Source organism: Lycium ferocissimum, chromosome 11 (genome assembly GCF_029784015.1).
Source record: "Lycium ferocissimum isolate CSIRO_LF1 chromosome 11, AGI_CSIRO_Lferr_CH_V1, whole genome shotgun sequence".
Lineage (NCBI taxonomy): Eukaryota > Viridiplantae > Streptophyta > Magnoliopsida > Solanales > Solanaceae > Lycium > Lycium ferocissimum.
The window spans coordinates 19709687-19724229 of NC_081352.1; the positions used below are offsets into that span (position 1 = coordinate 19709687).

A 14543-nucleotide genomic window follows, 5' to 3' on the forward strand; every position below is an offset into this window, starting at 1 on the left:
GGCTACCACCAGTTGAGGATCTGGGCTGAGGATATTTCGAAGACAACCTTTCAGATGAAATATGGTCATTATGAGTTTCTGGAGATGTCATTTGGGCTTACTATTGCCCCGGTTGCATTTATGACTTTGATGAATGGCATCTTTAGGCCATTACTTGATTTCGTTGTGATTGTGTTTGTTGATGACATTTTGGTGTACTCCAAAAGTAGAGAGGAGCATGAGAGCCATCTTCACACTGTACTTGAGTTGTTGAAGAGGAATAGCCTGTTTGCTATGTTTTCAAAGTGCAAGTTTTGGTTGGAGTATGTGGCATTCTTGGGCTACGTTGTGTTTAAGAATGGGATCATGGTGGATCCTCAGAAGATTGAGGCTGTGAGAGATTGGGCGAGCCCACTATTGTGACCGATATCTGTAGTGTTATAGGTTTGGCCAGCTACTCTTTGCTGATTTGTGAAGGGTTTTACTTCGATTGCTTCGTCTTTGACCAGATTGACTCAGAAGGATGTTCCCTTCTAGTGATTCGATGATTGCGAGTAGAGCTTTCAAAAACTCAAGACTCTTTTAACTTTAGCCTCGATTCTAGCATTACCCGTGGAGGGTAAGTATTTCGCGATCTACTGTGATGTATCCCATTTGAGTTTTGGTCTTTGTGTTGATGTAGGAGGTAGAGCCTATGCTTCCCGTCAGTTGAAGATTTATGAGAAGAATTACCCTAACCATGATTTGGAGTTGTCGGTTGTAGTCTTTGCTTTGAACATTTGGAGGCATTACTTGTATGGTGTCCAGTGTGAGGTTTTAACCGATCACCATAGCCTTCAGCATGTGTTTACCCAGATAGATCTTAATTCCAAGTAGCGCCGATGGATGGAGTTCCTGAATGACTATGACATCTCTATTATGTATCATCCAGTGAAAGCCAATGTTGTTAATGATGCCTTGAGTCACAAGGCAGTGAGTATGGGAAGTTTAGCGCTATTGATTGTTTCCAAGCGCCCGTTGGCCTTGGAAGTTCAGACTCTGCCCAATAGTTTCGATCTTCTTGATATTTCAACCCTAGGTAGAGTTTTGGTGTGTGTTGAGGTGAGGTCTTCCTTACTAGATCAGATCAGGACTCATCAGTTTAAAGATGCTCAGTTTAGCAAGATTTGAGATAGAGTTCTGAGGGGTGAGGCCAAGGAGGCCATGATTGATTCTGAGGGCATCTTGAGGATTATGTTGGTGATTTGATTCGGTTGATTTTGACTGAGGCTCATAGCTCTCGATATTCCATTCATCCAAGGGCGATTAAGATGTATCGTGATTAGAGGTAGCACTATTGGTGGCGTTAGATAAAGAGGGATATAGCCGATTTTGTGCATAAGTGTGGTAATTGTCAGCAAGTTAAGTATAAGCACCAGCGACCCGGTAGTGTAGTTCAGAAGATACCCATTCTCGAGTGGGAGTAGGAGAGGATTGCCATGGATTTTGTTGTGGGTCTCCCAAAGACCCTAGGTAAGTTTGACTCGATTTGGGTGACAGTTGATCGGTTGACTAAGTCCGCTCATTTCATTCTTGTTCAGATCTCCTAAACCACGGAGAAATTATCCAAGTTGTACATACGGGATATTATAAGATTGCATGGGGTTCCTATTTCTATTGTATTTGATCAGAGTACTATCTTCACTTCGCATTTCTGGAGGATTTCCATGAAGAGTTGGGTACCCGATTGGAGCATAGTATAGTTTTCCACCCCCAGACCGATGAGCAGTTCGAGTGGACCATTCAGGTGCTCGAGGATATATTGAGAACTTGCGTTATTGATTTTGGTGGTCATTAGGATCAGCACTTGCCTTTGGCATAGTTTGCATACAACAACGATTATCACCCGAGCATCGACATGGCCCCTTTTGAAGCTTTGTATGGTAGGAGATGTAGATCTCTGGCTGGCTGGTTTGATGTTTTTGAGGATCTATTGAGAAAGTGAGGTTGATTCAAGCCAATCTTTTGGTAGCTTAGAGTCGACAGAATATGTATGTGGACCGGAAGGTCCGAGATTTAGCGTTCGCTATTGGTGACCAGGTTCTATTGAAGATTTCACCCATGAAGGGTGTTATGAGGTTTGGAAAGATAGGGAAGTTGGGTCCGAGGTATATTGGGCCTTTTGAGATTCTTGACCGTGTGGGCGATGTTGCTTATGAGTCAGCCTTTCTGTCAGGCTTAGCGGGAGTTCATCCGATATTCCATGCATTTATGTTGAAGAAGTACCAAGCCGATGGTACTCATATTGTTCATTGGGACTCGATATTGCTTGATGAGAATTTGACCGATGAGGAGGAGCCGATTGCGATTTTTGATAAACAGGTTTGGAAGTTGAGGTCTAAGGAGATTGCTTCGGTGAAGGTGTAAGGGAAGCATCATACTGTTGAGGAGGTAACTTAGGAGACTGAGTCTGATATGCGTAGCTGATATCCTTAGTTGTTCGCTGATTAAGGTACTTCTCTATTCTTTTCCCTTCATCGCTTGAGGACGAGAGATGATTCAATTGGTATCTGATGTAATGATCCGATTGGTTGTTACAGTCTTTTCGGCACTTTTGACTCGAGGGGACCGTTGACACCTTTTCCGAGGTGCTCGGGGTTGATTGTGGTGACTTTTTGGAAAAAATTGGCTTTAACCGAAAAAGAGTTGACTCAAAGTTGACTTTTGGGTAAACGGACCTTTTTTGAAAATCCGTCGACTTCGAGAGGACCGGATGGTCATTTAGAACTTGTGTGCATATTGGGTTTGGTTCCCAATGCACTCGGGTGCATTTTGAGACTTGGGTTGGGAAACTGGAATTGAGGTATCGGGGTTGACTTGGTCAATGAGACCTCCGTTGGGAACTCTGAGGCCACGAGTGTGTCCGTAACTTGTTTTTATGTATGTCTGTGCAAGTGGTTTGTGAGCAAATGGCCTCGGGAGTTAGTCGGAAATTCGGGTTGAGTCGTGGAACTTGAGAATTTTTCTGGTGTCTGGTGCCCGCTTTGGCGGCTCCAGCACCGCGGCAGCAGTACCGCTATGGTGGTCACCCTGCCGCTGAAGCGGCCTATACCATTTGGGCATGACCCGCTGGGGCAGTAATCTCGTCAAGGAAGCGGGCGACGGGCAGTTAGTTCATTAAACGAATTGTTAAATGCCCTAAGTCCCTCATTTATTACTATTCCAAAATTTGAGCTTTTGGAAGCAATTCTAGAGTATTCTTGGAGAAAATTCTTGGTGGTAAGTCCTTGTACTCGCTTTGCTATTCCATTAACCCTTATCATCTTAGAATCCATTTACCTTATTAGTTCATTAAGTGATGGAAGATTAAAAGTGGGTTTAACGAATTTTCCTTCTAAGCTTCTAAATCATGAATTGTTGGTTGGTTTAGCTTCTTTAAGCATTGAATTGATGGTTAGAATCCTTTATTTCATGATTTCTTCTTAATTAGAGGCTAATTTGTGGAACTGGAAGTTACGGTTTATACCCAAATTTGGGGGTTTTGCCTAGAATCCGAAATATAGTGAATTGTTGACTATTCTAGCTTGCTAATTATGGGAATTGATCACCTAGAGGTTTAATTTCATGTTGGGTCCTTTAGATCCCTAATTTCACCCTTCTAGTTCATAAACCCTATTTCATAGGTTGGGGATTTGGGTATTGATAGAAGTACGATTTGTTTTGATGTTCTCCTTGATTTTAATTCCATGATTCGAATATGCTTAGAGATTTTAATTCCATGATTCGAATATGCTTAGACTTTCTTGATCTCGAGGCTCAAAGGAAAGGAAAGGCTAAGGAGTGATTGTTGGTGTTATTATTGTTCGACTTTCCAGGTAGATTATGGTTTACCCTATGGTGAGACTTTGTTTAGCGAAGCATATATTTAGATAATATTGTCGAACAAAGTATGTGAACCTTCGGGTATGAAGATGGGTTAGATATTGTCTTAGGTTTGGCCCTGTTGTGTGATTGCTGCTAGCCACCCCATTGTGGTGTGACTTGATTTGTTCTATTATTGTTGGCTTGATGCCGTATGGTGATAGTAGATATTGGAGACTATTGATATATCTTTTTCATGATATTGTGGTACCTTACTTGTTGATGTTTGATACGAGGATAGTATTCTATATGGCTTATATAGCCTTTTCATGATATTGTTGGTGTACCCTTGCTTGGTACTTATGGTATTGATATGATTATTGACATTGAACTCATACATTGCACACATTCTCATCCTTCATAATATACTATTAATACATTGATGACACTTGAGGAAGCATTGTGATGAGCTGGGCTCAGTTGGATGAGAGTGACATGAGGACCAATATCCGACAGTTGTCCCGGAATCGAGGTTGTGAGTAGCGATTGTTATATCTCGCATTTTGTACGTCGGAATATTTTAAGTTGGTTGCGAAGAGTTATGGACAAGGCTATTTTTCGATTTTGTCTTAAGGCACAAAGTCGTTTATGATTTCATTGGATGGAAATATTAAGGAAAATTTGGGGTTAAAAGTGGAATTATGGAAATTAGTATTTCATGAAATATGGGACCAAAAGATGAATTATGGGAAGTTAGACATTTCATAAAAATTTGGGGCCAAAAGTGAAGTTTTGGAAATTTTATTTCATGAAAAAAATTGGCCACATAGGAGGTGGGCCATAGGCCACATGTATTACTAATATATGGTAATATAAGATGACAAATTAGTCATCTTTACCATTCCACCTCCTAGAAATTTCAAGAAATGTGGAGAGAAAAAAGAAGGAGAACGGCCAAGAGGGGGCTGGCCGAACCAGCCCCATGAAAAATTTCCAATAAAAATTTGTTTCTTCTAGCTTTCATATCAATTGGAAGGTCCTCGTCGACGTGGAGTAGTTGTTGGAACAAGAAAACCGTTTGTTGTCGCGATTTGCCAATTCTAGCCGAGGAAGAAGTTAAGTGGAAGGTAAGATTTAATCATCTTTCTATGTTTGATAAGTGTTTGTGCATGTTGTGATGTGAAGAAATGAATGAAAACTCATGAAATATGTTAAGTTGAAGTTGGGCCGTGTGTGTTGTGTCTAGGCCGTGTGTGTAGTGTGTTGCATAGGAGTAGTGAATTAATTGTATATAGCTTGTTTGGGTGTTGATGTAATGTGTGAAAAATGGATGAAAATCATGGAAGGTGTGGATTGGTGGTGGTGGCCGAAAATAGGTTATGTTGTTTGGCAAGGAATGAACAAATTTTATTTAGTGTAATTTGGTTGTTGTGTTGTGGATTATGTAATGAAAATGAAGGTGTTGGATGATACAAGTTGAGGTTGGGATCATTTGTAAGCTAATGTAGAAGTTAGCATAATGGTAATATGGTTTCTTATATTTCCATGAATGATGTTGTAAAATGCGGTTGTTGATGTATTTGATGAAATTGAAAGAAAGAAACGTATTGTTGTTATTCTTATGGCATTTGGAAAGTTTCGGGTGGAGTGGCCTATTGGTTGGGTCATTTTGAATATTGTATGGATTGCTTGGAATGTTCTTAAATCATGTGTGAATGGTTGCGGATTAGTAATCGAATATATGAGCATTAGTAGTGAATTGATCGTATGTAGTTATTTGAATATAAATGAAATGTTGCCGAATTGTGTAGAAAGGAATTATTAATGTTAGAATGCATTTGGGATTGAATGTTGACATGGTTAGTATGTTTGTTGGTATTGTTGATAATGATTTGGCCGAGTTAAATTCTCGGGGATGTCCAATTTATAGGGGAAATGCTGCCGAAATTTCGGTAGATAAAGTGTTAATTTGGTATTGAATGCCTAAGTGCTTATTGCTAATGATCGATACCTAATGACGTTATTGTAGATATGAGAAGTCGAGACTTAAGGTTGGATTAGCTTAGGAAGCGTTGCTAAGGTATGTAAGGCTTACTCTTTCCTTCTTTGGCATGTCTTAGACGCAATTAAGGTATGACATGATTTGTGCTTGGGGTAACTCCGCTCTTACGTTCCGAATATGTATATGATTGTTATTTGCTTCATGATGTAACATACTTCATATGGTTCTTAAGTCTTATGTATGCTTGGAATTCAAACATGGTATAAAGAATTTTGTTCCTAAAGATCCTATGTTTAAAAACGTCTGTAACTTTCGTAAACAAAACCGGATTGCTTTAATACGCTCACAAATGATCCTATGACATGTGATGACTTTAACTTTCACGTACGGGCCGGATTGGTTTAATGCATATTCGTGGGCCCCGAGGTTTACGTTTGAATAGTCCTAACGACTTGTTTTTTAAAGAACTTAACATGATGTCCACTTTGACTTTCAAACGTCGGCTACCTACTTCATTGAGTCTATGATGATTTATGTGTTTATGGTTTCTCACTACTCTGCTCGTGCAAGCTCAATATGTCTTTCACCGAGTCCCGGGCCGGGTACGTATTCGTGCACATTCCTTTGCATTGTTCACCGAGTCCCTCACTAGAGGACCGGGTACGCTATATATGTATATATGTATATGATGATGTGATGATCGGGATGGCGGCCAGGATGGCACACCGAGTCCCTTGCTAGCGGGGCCGGGACACGCTTCACCGAGTCCCTCACTAGAGGGCCGGGTACGGTATGTATATATATATATATATATATATGATGGCATGATGACATGATTATGATATGATTTACTCACCGAGTCCCTCACTAGAGGGCCGGGTACGGTATATATGTACAATGATATGATTTTATTTTCACCGAGCCCCTCATTAGAGGGCGGGTACTGTACATATATGTACGATAATATGATGATACGATTATGATATGATTTATCTACCGATATATGTATATGTATGACAAATGTTTTTCGAAAGGCAAGCCTTATGATTTTTCCGTACTCTTTACTTCAGTATGGTCCCGCTTACTATATTTCATGCTTTACATACTCGCACATATTCCGTACCGACCCCCCTTTCTTCGGGGTGCGTTTCGTGCCGCGCGCAGTACACCCGGTAGAGATGAAGATATCACGGCTCGTTCCGGCGGGATTGGCGAGTCTCCATTTTCTCCGGGAGCCGCCGAGTCGAGCATTATGATATGGTTACATGTTCTATGTTAGAGACTTTGCAGACAGTGTCGTGGGAATAAGATGTCGGTTATGTAAGCGGTTATGTAAGCCGATGAGTTATTATGCGTTGTATTATAAGTTCTATATGTTTCTATATGTCGTATTTTCTTTGATTCGAGAAAGGCAAAAAGCATATTAATTTTTGAAAAACTTCCGTTGTATATTTGTGTCATGGTTTGATTTGTCAAGCATGATTATGAGTATTATGATGTGAGTCGGCGGGTTCGCCTCGGCCCTAAATAAGAGTCGGTACCCATCACGCCCTAACGAAAATTAGGGTGTGACAGCGATTTTGGATGTTTGTGCCGGGATCGTACGGTAGTGGCATCCAGGTTGTTGCCATACAGTGAGGTACATGGATTCCCTAGGTCCTCCATGGGTTGTGCTACCAAGACATCGATACTTCCATCCAGAGTACATGTGTACACAACATTGCATTGCATTCACATTTCATACATTATTGCATTGCATTACACTATGGCTTTATTGTGAGGATCTGGTGATAGTACAACATGTTCTGGCATTTTGACAGGATTAGCTGATCCATTGTCTATTGCAACAAGAGGAAGAATTTCATGCTATGAATTGCTCCAAGCAACTGATGTGCTTAGCGAAAGTAATCTGATTGGTTCTGGGAGTTTTGGCTTTGTCTACAAAGGAATTCTTAGAAGTGGGGCTGCTATTGCATTTAGAGTGTTCAATATGCAACTAGAAGTGGCATTCAAGAGTTTTGACATAGAATGTGAATTTTACGCAGCCTGGGCCATAGAAATCTAGTAAAAGTCGTCACTAGTTGTTCCAACCTTGATTTTAAGGCTTTAGTGCTTGAGTATATGCCTAATAAGAGTCTTGAGAAGTGTTTGTATTCGCATAGCTACTTCTTAAACATCATGCAGTGACTAAGCATAATGATAGATGTGGCTTGTGCGTTGGAATATCTCCACCATGGGTGCTCAATGCCCGTGATTCATTGTGTCTTGTTGGATGAGGATATGGTTTCCACCTAAGCGACTTTGGCATTTCAAAATTGCTTGGTGAAGATGAGATTGATTTATACACTAAAACATTAGCAACGTCAGGTTATATTGCATCGGGTATGTCTCTTGATTATGCTTTGAACATTGATACTCTCTTCTTTTTTTCACCAAGAATTACATCTTTAAACTAATTGTTTGATTGTAGAGTATGGACAGGAAGGATTGATGTCAACAAAATGTGATTTCTATAGTTTTGGGATCATGTTAATGGAAACATTTACAAGGAGAAAGCCTAATGATGAAATGTTCGAGGGAGATCTTAGCTTTAAGCAATGGGTGAGTAATTCACTCCCAGAGGCAGTAATGGATGTTGTAGATGCTAACTTGGTAACACCAATTGATAATTACTTGAAGTTAGATTGTGTGGCATCGATCATGAAACTGGCATTAGATTGTTGTGTTGAATCTCCTGCAAGACGAACAAACATGAAAGATGTTGTAAGGATGCTACAGAAGATCAGGGTTCAACTTCTCGCATGTTGAACATGTTCTTGGAAACTCTTGTTCCAAATTACTTGTTTTGTTGCAAATGTTTGTTAAATTGTTGTATTGATGTGAAGAATGTATTTTATTTTAGCACTTTTGAAATCATAATTACAATAAATCTTATTATTTCCTCTTAAAATCAATGTTGCAAATTGGTATATTACAATCAACATAGGAGAATAATTCTTTCTAGCTCATGTGTTTTGGGTGCCTTTGGAGCTGTGCAACTTCTCCCATTATGTTTTAGCACCTCTAAACATATTTGTGAGGATGGAAACATTTAATAAGAGATGGGGCATCTGGTATTTATTGATTTCACTGGTAATTTAATCAGCAAATAAATCTAAGGTAAGTGTTTTCTTATGATGTCTCAAAGTAGACTAATCACATTTTTAATCTAGAAAAGCAAATAACTCTTTAAGAGTAACAAACGTTGAACACCTGAGACTTAGTAGAAACACAAATATTTTGCAGAAATTCATTGAGGCAAAACATCAAGCACTTTGTGGGAAATAATTCACAATGAGTTCAAATGGGTTCTAGGCAAATTCATTATCAATGGCAAAAATTTAACATTAACTAATTGATTTATCCAGTCCACTCTAAAAAAAATTGAAGAAAAAGAACTTCTCTAGAAAACATGACACTTTGGAGTAGTTCACAATTGAATCCTTGAAAGCATATAGTGTGTATATAATAAGTTGGGCTTTACCCTTCCCGCCCACCTCATTTATATTTGGAAGGAAGAATCCGAGGGTAGCCTAATGATCAACAAATAAATCTAAGATTGAGTATTTTTTTTATGTTGTCTCAAAGTACACTAAGCACCTATTTAATCGAGAAAGACCAATAAAAACCTTTTCTTTACAAACCTCTCCATTAACTTAAATAGACTACACATGGTGTCACACTTTTATGCCATTTGAAAACCCGTAGAGAAAAATGTAATTGCGATAGAACAAAAGAACTCTCTATTCTAAACCAAAAATCAGAATCATGCACACACAACTCTCTATTCTAAACCAACAATCAGAATCATGCACACACTTTAGAGTTTAATAGACATTGAACACCTGAGACTTCATAGAAACACAAGCAATTTGTGGAAATTCATTGAGGCAAAACGTCGAACACTTTGTGGGCTAGAAACAAAACTTCTCTACAAAACTCAGCACTTAGGAGTTACAGAAACAACGAAGGGAAAATATAAGCGTCATTGCTCGTAAATATTATATTGAGAAGTGCTCGTAATGAGGTCCAATACGATCAAACTCATGAATGCTTGATTTGTTGGGATATATATTATCAACCATGTGTTTGGATATAATATTTATTATAGAACAATTATTTATTCATTGTTTAATAAAGAGTTAAATAGATCATGTATTAGTATGTGTGTCCTTTACTTATATAGTAGATGATTTAGTGTATAGAATTTAACTTATACACGGAAGATTAAATCGTCGGTTCTTATAAGTATAAAATTTATGTTCACAGTCTAAGATGAAACTTGGACAAAGCCATCGGTATGATTGTAGCACGAGATTAATATAATGTATCTTCATTATGGGGAGCAAGATAGTTTCGTCTTTCTTGTGCTAGTACATTTTGTATGCTGAACGGACCAAGTAGAGATAAGTGTTTTGTACCGAATATATAAAACAAATTCTCTAGTTCATTAAATGTACTATATACTCTTAATCTTGATATAATTATTATGATCAATGTGATTTGTTCATTATTTTGATTTATTAAAAGGTACGACTCAATTGCGGGTCTATGTATTCGGTAAATTGGATAATGACAAATTACATTTGTGAAATAATAATTAGTTGATAGAATCCATGTCTCGACTTTGAGATTGATGATACCTCTTTATGGATGCTTATAAGTCTCGTGAAAACCTACCAGGATGGATTTTGTATCCGTCACATGATATAAGTTAAGCGAAATATAAAGGATTCAATTAGTCAATGAATTAAATTGTCAGTAATTTAACTTAATTAATTGGTATCTGTAATCTTAACATGGGGAGTTAAATAAGATTTAATGAAAGATTTCGAAATTGTACTGAGGAGTGCGGTTACGATTTTTTAGTGGAATAATTCGTAATTTATTATGGTAGGATTAATTCAGATATTTCGAATTAATTTCATAATAGGAAGCCTCGTTAATTAAATTCGTGGTCCGTTGTGCCCGAATAATAAAGAATTAAATGGAATATTATTTCGTGGAAAATAAAGACCCAACGGGTTTTGGAAAAAGGTGAAAACCCTTCAACCTGTAGTTATAAAATAGGGGTCTTATTCCATAAGGAGGCTAAGGGTTTTAGAAGTTTCTACACTTTTTCCATAGAAATTCGCCCACACGAATTTCATAAATTCTGGTATTATTTGGGTTATACAGCAGAAGACTATGGAACTGAAGAATGATGATCTCGTGGATGGTGTATGTTCGTGGGTTGAAGATTCGATTCTTTCTCACGGTCACTCTTCAAGAGATAAGTATCAATTTTATGTTTGATTAATATCTCGATTATGTGTTGTCTATATTACATGTAAGTTCAATCCTGGCTATTTGCTTCCGTTGCGTATGCTTGTATTCCATCATGATTATCAACATTTTTATCAAAAGAAACTAGGGTCTAATTAGTATAGCCAAAGGTACGTAAGTAGTTATGTCAAATACTTTTGATTTGGGAATATAACAACACCTAATAATTAAAAAAAATAAATAGGGGAAAGGTGCAGATATATCCCTCAACTTTGTGATTAGGAGCAGATATACTTCCGTTATAAAAGTGGTGTAAGTATACCCCTGCTGTGTACAAAATGGTGCAAATATACCTTCTTTTTTTAAAAAATAAAAATAAAGTCTACCCATTTTTTAGTAGACATATTTTTCTAAAGCCACACGATAATTTTTGTTTCTCGTGGGTTGGGTTTGGTTCGTTTAAAAAAATGGGCGGACTTATTTTTTTTAAAGCCACAGACATAGTTTTTAAAACGAACCAGACCCGACCCACTAGAAAAAAATTTACCATGTGGCATTAGAAAAATATGCCTACTTAAAAAAAATGCGTAGAGTTCTTTTTTAATGCCACATGACATTTTTTTAATTAAAAAATTAAGCTAAATGAGTTTTAAAAATAAACCCCGTTAGTGAAAAGGGTATATTCGCACTATTTGTGCAGGGACATGGGTATATTTGCACCATGTTGTAATAGCAAGGGTATATAAACATCACTTTCTTAACGGGAGTATATCTGCTCTAAATCACAAAGTTGAGGGGTATATTTGGACTTTTTCCCTAAAAAATATAAACTAATCAGAAACCCATTAAATGTGATTAATGATGGTCGCAAGAAATGGGAAGTAAGGGATTTGCAACCTAGGATCACAACTTCACATGAACTCACTAATTATGCCCAAGTCAATGTTATTATCTTTTACCAAGTCCATGAATTGGAATCCATAACTAGGGGTGCGCATAGGTCAGATTGGGATTCGATTTTTTATTTACCAAACCAAATCAATTGTCAGTTTTTATATCTATAAATCAAATCAATTACAAGAAATTTGTTTGATTTTTGTGAAATATGATATAAATGACACACTATTTTATACAATCATACCTAATTCAGTTCATTGTAACCAATACACAAAGAACTATCAACCACAACGCCACAAAAGGGAGAAAAGAATCACGCATTGGGAACTTTGACTTTTGGGGTGGGGAATACATTTAATTTTGATTTGGATTTCATTTAAGTTAATATATATATATATATGTCACGACCCGACTATGGGACCATGACGGGTACCCGGAGCTAACTACCGAGCACCACTCATTACGCTAATCATCATACCCATCCTGGACACACATAATCTCCAAATCAATACATAAATATACATAATCCCTCACGGCTGCAAAAATGATATACAAAAATATACACTGATGTATTCATGAGACAACTACTCCCCACACATACGTATCTACGAGCCTCTGCTAGAGTACTGAGACATAAGGATGGGACAGGACCCCGTCATGCCCAAATATGTACACAAAAAAATGTATCAACAAATGGCACCTCCGGAGTAGTGGAGTGCCCTTGTGAAGCTGCTTTGTAGCTCCTAAGAATCTGGATCGCCTCCCGGTCTACCTGTGGGCATGAACACAGCGTCCGTAAAAAGAAAAGGACGTCAGTACAAACAATGTACTGAGTATGTAAGGCATACACAATAACATGATAAAGAGATGTAAGAATATAAGGCAAAGGGATAACTCAGAATCGATCGCTCTTACGGAGTCATGCATGCTAACTCATATAATAAAAAACATCATATCATGTAAGCATAAATATGTAACTGCCCGACCATACAGGTACAGTGTGATCATCATTAGCCCGCGTCCGGGGTAATCATCTCATGCCACCCGCTAGTAGTGTCTGCCCATGCCATCTAGACATGGTGTATATGCCGCCCGCCTTAGCGGTGTCTGCCCGGCCATATAGGCACGGTGTAACACTATCATAAAGCATGCATAAGAACTCAAGTACAAACTATAACTCTATCGGGGTGACGTAAGGTCGAGAACCCCGATTCCATTATGGAATAGTCATGATCATCATGTCTCACTTTGAAGGAACTACCATTATAAGGGAAGCCTAACAACAATGAATAACATCAAGGAATCATATAAGGATCATTAGCTTCATAAGACTATCATATCATAATCTTTAGAATCTCTAGACTTAGACTCATCATCATCATTGTCATATTTACAACGCATCTCTTATCTTTATGTCATAAGAAGCTCTTGATAATCATAGACCTATAGTTTCCGGAATGTAAGAGAGTCATGGAAAGATAAAGGAAATCATGCCTTAGAAAAGAGAGGACTAGCCTTACATACCTTTTCGTCTCCTTAACTTTATCAACTAAATGGTTTCCTTCGAAGCTAGCGATTCTACATTCAAGAGAATTCGTACTAAGATTAGATAATCGATAATGTACTTAAGCTTAAGCTAAAGCGAATATAAGCTAATGAAAATTAGGCAGCATTTCCTTTGTTTCTACAACTTTATCCATATAATATAACAACTCCCAAACATCAACAACAACATCCACAATATCATGACCAATAAACTTGTTAAGTTAGATATTATTCAATTCTCAAAATTCCCTCTTCAAGTCATCCCTAATCATGGTTGTCACCCAATGTCGTATTCATTCACATATAATACTTCTTCAACACTCTCAATATCATTCATAACAAGATTATTCTCATAACATGTCAAAAACTATGATTCAAATCAAGTTACCATTCAAGAATTTCACTATTCTCATATTTGTACTCCATTTTCGACTTTCTTCCATAATCCGGGTCTTTCAATCATTCAATACTTTTAATAGCATGAAATGAACATAAAACTCACCTTTGATTGTGTAGGAATGGGTTTTGGATGGAAATGCTTCACTTGAAGAAAACCCTAACTTCACTTCCAAAGAGATTTCTAGCTTCCATCAACCCTAGTTAGCATTCTTGCACTTGATTCTACTAGTTTTTGGTACTTGATCTTTGATTTCCCTTGAATATGTGTTAGTAAGAGGTGCGGAGGGTTCTAGAGGTTTCAAGAAGTGTATAGGAAATGAGAAAATGAAAATAATAACCTTGGGACTTATATTAATAAAAAGAGACAAGCTGCTCGTCACAATTTATATGGACACTTATACGGTCCGTATAAGTGACCGTATAAATCTTCCAGTGATCACCCCTCACTATGACTGTTATACGGACCATTATATGGACCGTATAATGGGTCGTATAACTCACCCTCCATCCAACTTGTTCTTGTTGTTCCGTTTGATCTCCAATCCTTATGGAACTTTCTTAACACTTGTTTAACACT

At 37.8% G+C, this 14543-nt stretch overlaps 1 protein-coding gene across 1 annotated transcript; it reads left to right on the forward strand.

The window, feature by feature from the left end:
- The first annotated feature begins 864 nt into the window (after positions 1-864).
- On the forward strand, positions 865-8753 carry LOC132038102 (receptor kinase-like protein Xa21). Its single transcript, XM_059428825.1, has 4 exons — positions 865-1057; positions 7642-7836; positions 8099-8203; positions 8292-8753. Exons 1-4 carry the CDS (start codon positions 865-867, stop codon positions 8627-8629), a joined length of 831 nt encoding a protein of 276 aa, XP_059284808.1. The 3' UTR covers positions 8630-8753.
- Positions 8754-14543: the final 5790 nt, after the last annotated feature.

Excerpts from the sequence above, each read along its gene's own strand:
- LOC132038102 (XM_059428825.1), top strand. The coding sequence starts at position 865 with ATGGAGTTCCTGAATGACTATGACATCTCTATTATGTATCATCCAGTG. Across the intron at positions 1,058-7,641 it reads TCTTGATATTTCAACCCTAG|GATTAGCTGATCCATTGTCT; the intron begins GTAGAGTTTTGG and ends GCATTTTGACAG. Across the intron at positions 7,837-8,098 it reads ACTAGAAGTGGCATTCAAGA|GATATGGTTTCCACCTAAGC; the intron begins GTTTTGACATAG and ends TTGTTGGATGAG.